Source organism: Lissotriton vulgaris, chromosome 2_1 (assembly GCF_964263255.1).
Source record: "Lissotriton vulgaris chromosome 2_1, aLisVul1.2, whole genome shotgun sequence".
NCBI lineage: Eukaryota > Metazoa > Chordata > Amphibia > Caudata > Salamandridae > Lissotriton > Lissotriton vulgaris.
In genome coordinates, this window is record NC_141687.1 from 160,580,525 (window position 1) to 160,591,494 (window position 10,970).

The following is a 10,970-nucleotide window of genomic DNA, read 5'->3' on the forward strand; positions in this document are numbered from 1 at the left end:
TGGTGACATTTCGGGTAGGTTGTGCTGCAAAACTGCTACTTATACTGGCCTCATACTGTGTCAAGCAAGCAAAGTAGACCATCATCAGTGCAGTTTTTTTCTTAGTAGGTTTAAATAACAATCTGCGTGAACAGTACATTTTTGCAGCACCATTTTTGAAAATAAAACTGTGCCTATTAGAACATTGCTATATGCCCAGCAGTAATACTGGCTACCCAGCTCACCATTATTTATGCCAGAAGTAAAACCGTGCTTTTCAGAAAGTGTGTTGCTGCTCATCACAATGTGAGCATCAAAACATAAAATATAACAGAATCTACCAGGATATTTATATTGATACATACTTGAGTATTGCCCTAATGTCGGAGGTTTAAGCCAATAACTTTAGAGTTCTACTCTAATATTCTCAGCACTTTTTTCAAATGATGCTTGTTATGTCAGCCTACCCGAGGTACTGGTAAAAAATCCCAGTGTGATGCACAAATATACCAGAAGGTTGGGCAAGTACTGCAAGTGACTACTTAAGCTTGTCAGTTTTCTGCTAAATGTGCCAGCCTGCCTTGGGTGAGACTGAAATTAGCATGGAGGCTCAGTTCTGCATTAGTGTTTCTTAAACATGTCCTGGCTGTTCAACGTGCCACATAGTGTTTATGGTACATATGTTTTCTTTCTTCCCTTTACATTTAACTCTCACTGCAGTAGGCACAGCCCACCACTTAACCGTACAATCAAAGCATAAACGTCCTGTGCAATTACACATATGTTTGAAATAAAACCCACAAACTGTTATTAACAAATTGGAACTGCCCAGGTACCAGATTTCAACCTCCTCTCACGCTAGTTCTATATGGCTTGTAAATTTTGGAAAGGAACTACTACCTTTACTGATTTCAAAAAAGGAAACGAGTGGGAACATTTACAGATGTCATAAGTCAAACTGTTTTTCCACCATAAAGTCTTTTCATATCAGAAAAAAACAGCCCAAAAAGGGGTTAAAGTCATTAAGTTTAAAAAGCAGGCTGAGGTCCCTGGCCTTTAGTGATCTCATGAAAGATGGTTTTAAGAAGTTTAGTGTAATATCTAGTGTTGCTGGTAAACCGCAGGAGACAAGGGTGGGTGAAGAAAGAGGCTTTATTAAATGAACATCATAGCAAACACCTCAGCCACAGCTGTCAATATCAATGTTCTCCAAAGACTTATGCAGGAGCCTCAAATAGAATCCTGGCCACAACAACATTCTAACCGCATAAGCAAGGGTGTGGGAAAATAACATTCTGTTGTGGGGAGGAAAGGAAAGATGCAAACCAGCGTGAGTCTCCTCCCCTTATTCGGAGGATACCATAAATCCCCCTTCTATACAAACATTAAGTTCACACGAAAAGAAAAAGACCCAGGAACTCTGGGGTGAGAACGAGGACAAAGAGAACCAAGTATGGTAGGAGAGAGACCAATAGAACATGAAAACATGTGAAACTATAATGAGCTTATGGTACAACAATTAATCTTTGAGGAAACTTGGACGGCATATCTTTCTTGCACTTGACCTGGGGTGAACTTTGGTTTTCTCAGTGTCAGCTGCAGTGGGTGCACTTGCTACAACAGGGATCTCACTCTCGCCTTCTCCCAGTACGGCAAGGTTTGTGAGGGGGATAGTGTACTTCACTACCCTCCCTAGGTTCCAAATTCTCCCGTCTTGAGTCTTAACTGCATTCCTGAATAATTTTATAATTAACATAGGTCCTGTAAATTTGGACCACTTTGCCCTACCCATGTGAGCTTTGAAGAAATCACCCACCATGAGACCTATGCCTTTGACTGCATGTGTTCTGTCATACCTTGCTTTTTTATCAGTCATGACTCTGTTACCTGTCACTCAAATAAATATTCTTAGAGAGATCTTACTGCCCTTTGTGTCACTTCATCCACTCTAGTACCAACCTAGAGTTGGGCTTCCTAGCTTTCATTAGTTCAAAAGGTGTCAGGTTTGTAGTTTGATGTGGCGTTAGCCTATATGCCTCCTAACGCTTCATCACCTCTTCCCTTGAGCACATCCCATTGACTCTTGCTAACTGGATGCTCCTCTTGTTGGGTTTGTTCAGTCTTTCCACGATCCCACTAGCCTCTGGGGGATACAGAGCACAGAACTTGTGTTTCATTCGTTTGCACTCTAAAAACTCCTTCCTTTTATGGGAGCAGAATTGAACCCTGTTGTCCATCTGAATGGTACTGGGTAACCCCTCCCTAAGGAACACTTCCAGCAGGAACTCAATGACTGATTTTGTGGTGATCTCTGAGACAAACTTCAACTCAGGCCACTGGGTACAAGTCTACCTGCACGAATATATACAGTGACCTGTTCTCTCCTGTTAATGGGCCAATTATGTCTAGGGCTACAACCACCCACGGGCCAACTGGTGGTGATCTACAGTGCAAGGGCAGCGTATGCAACTTGAGTATCTTATCAATAGAGGAGCACGGTACACACTCCCGCATCTTCCTCTCTATGTCCAAATCCATGTTTGGACACAAAAAGTCTAAACATAGCCTCTGTTTAGTCTTGGTAATACCAAGATGTCCCTTGTGGGCCAAGTTAATCAGAATGTCCCTTAAGGTTCCGGGCAAAATTAGCTTCATGCCACGGAAAAGGCACTGATCCACTATGGACAGTTAATCTCTAACCATCCAGAATGGTTTGAGTGACTCTATTGTTTGTCCTGGACTGAGCATTCACACTGTGTCCTTTCACATACCCTCTGCAAGAGTGGGTCAGTCTTCAAACCTTCCTTTCACTTTGCTTATTCTACCACACTTTCTCATTTTGTAGGCCCAAAATGTCATCCTCCTGTTTGCTAGCATAATTTTTCTCCTCCCATTGGTACCCTACAATGTGTGAGAGACAATCTGCAGCATGGTACATCTCCACCTCGAATGTATATTCGTTTAGATACACCCCCTACCTCCTGATCCTACTCAAGATAGAGTCTAGTCCTTTTTTTATCAAAACTTCAACGAGAGGTTTATGGTTGGTCCTCAAGTTGAACTTGGTTCCCTATACAAAATTTCTAAATGTGTTAATGACCAAATGTGCAGTTAAAGCGTCCTTCTCAATCACAGAGTAGTTCATCTCTGCCTGATGCAGCGATCAAGACGCAAATACTTTTGTCTCCTCCCCCTTTTCACCCTCTTGAGTCATGACAGCTCCTTGGCCTTTGAAGCTAGCATATGCTGTTATAACCGTACTCCTGCCTGTTAAGAATGTCTTCAGGTTGGGAGCATCTGCCAACGCTGCTTAGGAATCCTCAAACTCTTTCTGACACTCCTAACTCCAATCAAACATTACCCCTTTCTTCAAAAGATTGTGAATCTGGTATGTTCGCCTAGCAAAATTCTGAACAAACGTATTATAAAACTCAACCATACCCACAAAGGATTTGACTTCCTCTTTGTTTTTAGGTGGTGTAAGGTTTAGTATGGTGTCTTGCAGTTCTGTTTTAGGTAGTATGCCCTCTGCTGTCACTTTGTCCCAGAAACTCTATTTCAAAGCAACCTATTCTGCACTTTTCCTTTTATACCATATGTTCCTGCTCCTGGAAACTCATCAGAACTTGTTTGAGCTTTTGGTCATGTTGTACTTCATTCTCCCCAAATATCAGTACATCATCCTGGTAGCATAGCACCCCAGGATCCCTTGGAGTAGATTGGACCTAATTCTATAGAAAACTGCATCCGCTGACACAAGTCCAAACGGCATACGTGTGAACTTAAAGCCCCCATGGGCATGATAAACGCCCACAGTTCTCGTTACTTAGGGTGCAGCTTGACTTGGTAGTATGCAGGAGTCAAGTCAAGAGTTGAGAATACCTTGGCTCCAGCTACCCTACTCATCATTTGAGTGATGTTCGGCAGCGGATATTTATCTACTATAACCTCTCTGTTCAGTGCTCTGTGGTCTATGCACAATCATACTGTCCGTCACTTTTCTTGGCCACTACTATATGTACCAGCCATTCTGTGGCTTCCACAGGCTCAATCACTTTCAAACTGCCGTTTCTCCAACTTCTCGCTTATCGCCTGCTACATGGATATGGGCAAGTTCCTCACCTTGGCTGAGACCGGCTGTGAGTTTTCTTTACGTTTTATTCAATGAACATAGTGTTTATGACACCTCAACTGTTCTGAAAAAACTTCAGGGAATTCTTCTTCAATCTTCACTTTGAATTTGCCCTCTGAACCAGAATTTGAGGGTCTTTATTGGGGTTGAGATTGATCCCAAGATCCTTTTGGGCTTGCTACCCTAGAATTATTATCACCTGTAGGATACATATATCTTAGAAACAGCATATCTGTCTTTGTATACCACCGCTCATGTTTATAGGTTGTCCCCCATAGCCTCCCGGATTTACATCTATTCTTTGTAGTTTTGTCTTACTCTTGAACATTTTGTCATACACATCTGCTGAGATTATTGTTAACTTGGAGCATGAAACAAGCATTGCTTCAATCTTTTGTTCTTCAATACTTTTGAAGTCCCTGGGGTTACCCACACCTCTTCCTTCTATTTGCAAATCAATCTCATCACACACTTGTGTATTTTCCCGTCTAGCATCCTTCTGTAATTCATGTAACTCGTGCAACTGATCTTAAAATGAACTTTCCTCCCACACTTGTTGCAAGTCACTTTTAATGCTGGGCACTCTTTGCTGTTAGTCAAATGTCCCACCTTCCCACACCTATAACAGTTTCCTCTGAAACTCCAATTATTCTGACTCTCCTTTGGCTCTTTTTTGGCTCCTTTAACAACCAGACATTGCTCAGATCATCTACAATCTCATTCACTTTTGTTTTCCCTACACAGTCATGTTTTATCTTGCCCACACACGGCATCATGCGTTCCACCTGTTTGTCTACAATTACCGCAGTTAGCACCAAGATATCTAACAAACAGCCTGACATATGCAAAGGAAAGAGCCACAATATCAATGAAAAAACTTTGAGATTCTGATACATGGGCAAGAAGAATCAACAATTGAAGTGAAAGTATTAGGAAAATGTACCCGGATGGGTAATTGGTCAGTAAGCCATTTTGTGCTATGGGCTTCAAAATGGGCATATTACAACACATGAGATCTTAGATTCCACATCTGAGCTCCTTTATTATGGAATCCTGTCCCAGTCCCATAAGCCACTTTAGGCTTGTAACCATATGCACCTTTCATCCTGGGATGGTGGTGTTACTTTTAAAACTGTAAAGTATGAAATTAAAAACAGCAGAATTTGTGTTTGCTAAGAAGCCAAATCAGACTAAAGGTGTCATACATGACATGAGTACAATTCACTGCTGTGCCCTTAGATATCTTTAAGTGACGCCAATGCCATGGTACATTGACCCTCACTTATGATTTTGGAAGTTGCTTTCAACCTTACACCTTCTCACCACCCAATGCAAATTTAACTGATTGCTCATTCTGGGTATAAATTTGAAAATTACTTTAATCTCACCACTGTTCTGTCTAACTCTCTCAATAGATTATGGTGCATGGCGGCGTTTTTGTGGACTCTCTGAGCCACAAAATCTGGCAGAACTCCGAAGAGTCCTGAATAATGGTGACCTGGCCAGAAATTTGATGTCTCTCTATGGGACTCCCAGAAATATTGATATCTGGCTTGGAGGAGTGGCAGAACCTTTTGTTCCTGGTGGAAAAATTGGACCTCTTCTAGCCTGCATTATTGGAAACCAGTTCCGAGTGGCCCGGGATGGTGATAGGTAAGTGCATCATTTTTTTGTTTTGAATATTTCTTATATTTGTGTAAGGAGATATGATATTAAACTGTAAACAAAAAACCCCTATGTCTTTCTCAGAAAGTAGTAGCTCTTGATTTGTGGTGAGAGACCTCTGAGGACAGTTCAGAAATGGCTAGGTGTCTTTATGGAGAGATTGTGTACCTATATATGAAGAAGACACTATGTCTGTGGGAATATAGCCTAGATCTGTGTCTGTTGGACTACACCCCTTAAGTTTGTATCTGTATAGAGAATTCCCTATCAGTCGTATGTCTGTTGGGATAGACCTCTTTAGATATATATAAATAAAAGAACTACTTTCACTCAAACCAACTTGGATTATTGTGTTGTGTCTTAAAAAAGAAATGATCCTTCTGTTCAAAAAAAGACCGCCTTGGAAGAGAGGAACACATGCTTACACCTTCCCTTCTACTTGTTCAATACAAGGCTGGAAAGGTTCAGGGCCTGAAGCAAAAGTTTGTCTAGCATTTTAGGAATCAATATTCAGTACCAGGACCTCTGGACGATTTGTTTCCCTTAGAAATTCAATGTGTACAAAGAGTCCCCTTCTGGCTTATGTCTGTTGGGTTAGATCTCTTTATGTAAATATGTATACAGAAAATTCCCTTCAAGTTTATATCTGTTAGTACAGACACTCCTTAAATTTGTCTGTGTACCTTACAGACCTGTGGGTGACCATTGATTGGTAATGACAAAGGAGAAGTAACAATGTTTACAAAATTACGTAGCAGTTAAACATTGTTCATATCAGATTCTGAATGACAATTATTGTATTCCTAATCTCTGTTTGCGTGTCAGTTCAAATGAAACTTCCAGCTGCAGCCAACATGTTTCATTGCTCAGATTTCTCACAATTTAATGAGCTGTATGAAAATTCATGCAGACAACACAAAAGGTTATATTTCTGTAAATGAATGATGAAAGTCCTAATTTTGATTTAAGTAGATGTAATATGTAAACGTTCGGAAGCCTAATCAGTGTGGGCATATTTTGAGTGCAGCAATCACTCTGGACAAGTATGAAAGGCACATGGTGAGGCAGCACAGGTGTGGTATCCTCTATGGCCTAATCGAAAAAATCAGTCACTTCTTGTTAAGATTACCAGATGCCTCCATCAGAGAGGCAATTGTCCAACCCTAGACTTTCCTTTATCAATCTATTGCATTCTAAAAGGGGCACTAACCCATTGGACTATATATCTAAAAATAGTGATTTGGAAAAGAAAACCCACATCTCAAACATGGGCTCCATGATGCAGGGGACTCATCTTTTATGCTTCTCTCCAGTCCACAATTGAAATGGGTTCATGAAGCAAGACTCTGCTGAGAACTTTACCCTTTAATCTGACATTTCCCAGCTGTACAATAGTGCTAGGTGGTGATAGCAGGCGCAGACCACTCACTCTGCAAAAGGGATTTACTCAAGTGCAATATTACACACTTATGGGTAATACTGTGCATGAGTCAGGGCGTTAATGTTGCAAGGTCATTTTGAGAATTGCTTGCAGCAATAAATCTGGCTATGTGCATGTGCAAGTCACACTTACATGTGCAAGTTGTTTTTTGGATCGAGCGTTGTCTATCTGGATGTGCATTTCATCATGCAGTGCAAATTTTAGGTTTGGGGTTTAATTCGTGTATACCTCAGGGGCTAGAAGGAATGTGATATTGGCAGTTGTAGCCAATAATGCTGGGGTGAAATGTCTCTGAAATTTGCGTTGTATGGCTAGCAGACCTTCACCATGTGTGCTTCTTTCTTTCCAACACAGGTTTTATTATGAGAATCCTGGTGTTTTCAGCAGTGCCCAACGACGCTCTCTGGAAAGGGCCACACTGGCGCGAGTCATTTGTGACAACACAGCAATCACTGAAGTGCCGAGAAATGTCTTCATGGCAAACAGTTACCCGCAAGATTTTGTGCGTTGCAACCAGATTCCTCCCCTCGATTTAAGTCCCTGGAGGAGCCGAGGCTCTGAGCCTGGTAAGTTCAGGACGATACATAATCTTTGGATTTTCCTTTCCAGGGGTGTGCAAGTACTGTCCCTGAAATAGTGGATTCTTGCAGATTCTCTGTCTGGTGCTGCCTGGTACTGGCAACAGAATCCCAGATTGTCCCATTTTGGTGGTGATGGTTTTCTAACTAAGTGAAAGATATGCCTAGTATTACTAGAGTGTCCCTGGGTGCACAAGAGTTAGGGCCACACACCCCTTCCAATGTTGTTGAGATGGTTCACTGTAATTCCTCAAAGTCATACAAATGCCTGAAAACTCCATTACCCCTTTGCCTGTCCTCCTTGTCCCAGTTCAAACTACTAGTGAAGGGGCCCCATACCAGAGTTTCCACACACTCTGTAAAAACATACTATGCACAACAGTCCTTTATCTAATTTACATTGCTATGATGTATAAATACCCTCCTCTTTCCAAGATTTCCAGTTCCATTTTAGACGCTTTTTCTGTTTTCATTTATATGCTTCCATTTCGTCTCGCTCTGCTGACAAATATTCAGTGCAGTGGTCCTAGATACCATTCCCGCTCACAGACTGGGCTTGGGCATGGACCTAGTTCTGGTCTCAGAATGTGTTGCATGGAAGCCACTGGGGTCAGCATTCGCATCACTTAGTGGTGTATTGAAAGAGTAGCACAAGGTTCCTTTGTTCCATTTTCTCATTTCGCGATATGAGAGTTGGTAACTGGCAACCCATATATACAGAACTATTCTGCTAGTCCGATTGTTCTTCTGTTTGCAGCTATGTAGGTCAGAAAGGTAAGTTTCTATACATTGTCTGCACCTAATTCCACATATACGTTACTTGGTGATATATATCTTCACAGTACGTAGATGTGGAGTTTAGATTAGTAAATACTTACATCTCTTTATGAACTAACCTTTTGCTTTTTTGTCCCTGGATATTGTTTTAAAAATATTATGTCCCATCCATTTCGGCATTCAATATTCACATCCCCAGTCGTATTTTCCAGTACCAATAAGTAATCTAGACTTATTGTTTTCTACCACTCACATTTCTGTTCACACCCAATCCCTACCCCTCATCTGGATTCAGTTTCACACACGCTATCTTCCTCGTACATACCCACTTTTTAAAATTCACGCAATAGAGCGTCCTACTTGTGCTTGCCTTCCTTCCCACATCAGACTTCTATCCTACTCATATACAGAGTATGTAAATCATGCTTAACTTACACTCACTCACACCCACCTCATTTCCTAACCCTACCTACCACCCTCTATTCATTTAGCACTGGTTGAATTTTCCCTCATTTTATTTTGCTCCAGTAACACATGTTTATCTTCCACAGAGGATGAAGATACCACTCTGTAGGATCCATCGATATCCAGACCGAAGCTCACAAGAAATTGAGCTTTCACTCCGAGCAAGGCAATCTTACCTTTGATCCTACATGGTCCTTTAATTGGGGCTGCTCTATCACCGTTGGTTGACAGTTTTTTAATTACTTCTGGGGAAACTTCAATCTTGTAATCTTCCTACCAGTGATCCTCCACTTCACGCCAGTGTCTGGGAAGATATTTTTCTTGAGAGGCACAGTCACTTTAATGTATCGTGAGACCTTCGACAAGATCCCACAAATGTATGGAATGATTTTTAATACTGCAGTTCCACCCTCAGTCCCAGCATATAGGGCGTTATCATATGTTCTTGCACTCCATTGTAGTGGATAGAGAAACCTTTTACCTGAGATTCTACACCTGACCTAGTACATGGAGAGACCTTCTTCCCCAAATCCAACACCTAGTTCTAGTGCCTGGAGGGACTTTCATCCTGAGATCCTACACCTAATACTAGTGTTTGTAAAGCCCTCCATTCTGAGATCCTAAACCCAATCCTGGAGGGTGGCAAGCTCTTCTTTCTGAGACTGTACACTTAATGGTACTGCATGGTGAATCCGTCATCCTCAAATCCTACACCTTATCCTAGTTTTGAATAAATCTTCCCCCTGAGATCCTACACCAAATCCTAGACAGTGGAGAGACCTTCATCGTGAAATCCTGCACACAATCGTAGTGTTTGAGTGATATTCATCATTAAAACCTGCACCCCATCAAAGTGTCTGTATGGAATTTCATCCTGTGGGCCTGAATGGAGTCATGGATACTAGAACCTGCCATTCTACACTCACCATACTCTAGTTAGAAATGTCAAGCCTAAGATTTTATGCTCCGCCCTAGTCACTGGAAAGACCTTAATAATGAGATACACCACTAGACTGTAGTATTCAATTGAAATACCTTTGCCATGAGAGCCTATGCTAAGTCCTTTTCTATTTCAAGACTGCCGTGTATCAATCCTAGGCATCAATCTGTTCATGAGTGTCATAATCCATTCAGCAGCAAGATTCCTCTTCTCAGTTCAACCTGAGAACCTCTGCATCGCTTGTGTGAGTGGTAGATCACAGTGTTTCGTTAATTGTAGAATCTAAAAGGATATGAATAATGAAGTTTATCTGATTTGATTCCTAATTCTAGGACAAAAGGGCACATAAAAGACCCTAAGGTATGCTATGGAAAAAAAAGTCTCTTTAGATGGTTTTTCACATATCATGAAGTCAGCAGATCATGCAAGCCTGTCTCTACTACTGTGTTCATGAAAGTCATATGTTTTCCTGAAGTATATATTGTTCCCCTTCCTTTCAATTGTCTATTATGAGTTATTTGCACAAGATAAAGCTGGAAGCAGACTTTCCTGTAATTCTAGTTTGTATGCTCATCCAATTGTTTTGCAGCGTATTCAGGGTCAACTATCGAAATGCTGTCATTATTCCAAGACTCTGAATTTAACATGTTATTTTTGTTATTAATAAATATGTTTATTGAGACCTATTCTTTTCTATGTATGTTTTTAACACCTTCTTCTCCATGGCATTAATTCTAAGGAGGAAACATTTTCTATGGGACTTGGGAACATGTAAGGATCATTGCTTGTTTGATGGCGTGCTTGTCAATAGATTGGCAGGGGAAGATTTCTTTGCTTATTGGCTGTTGGCCTTCAAAGAGTGTACTGAATCATGGGAGTTTCAAGGGAATGCTTACTAGTTGCTCTTTAGCTGTGTTCCTTTGGAAAGAGCACATTATTGCCTACCGAACGCTTGGGTTAATTTGCCAGGCCAGGCAATGAACCTACACCTGT

The 10,970-nt window shown here is 41.2% G+C and overlaps 1 protein-coding gene across 2 annotated transcripts in view; it reads left to right on the top strand.

The window, feature by feature from the left end:
* The window catches only part of LOC147729749 (eosinophil peroxidase-like), a 28,712-nt gene extending 18,143 nt beyond the window's left edge, over positions 1 to 10,569 (top strand). For both annotated transcript variants that reach the window (XM_086954637.1, XM_086954636.1), the window contains 3 exons: positions 5,527 to 5,764; positions 7,572 to 7,783; positions 9,124 to 10,569. In XM_086954637.1, coding sequence (XP_086810763.1) covers positions 5,527 to 5,764; positions 7,572 to 7,783; positions 9,124 to 9,146 — 473 coding nt within the window. In that variant the 3' untranslated portion in view covers positions 9,147 to 10,569. The remainder of the gene's footprint in view (positions 1 to 5,526; positions 5,765 to 7,571; positions 7,784 to 9,123) is intronic.
* Positions 10,570 to 10,970: the final 401 nt, after the last annotated feature.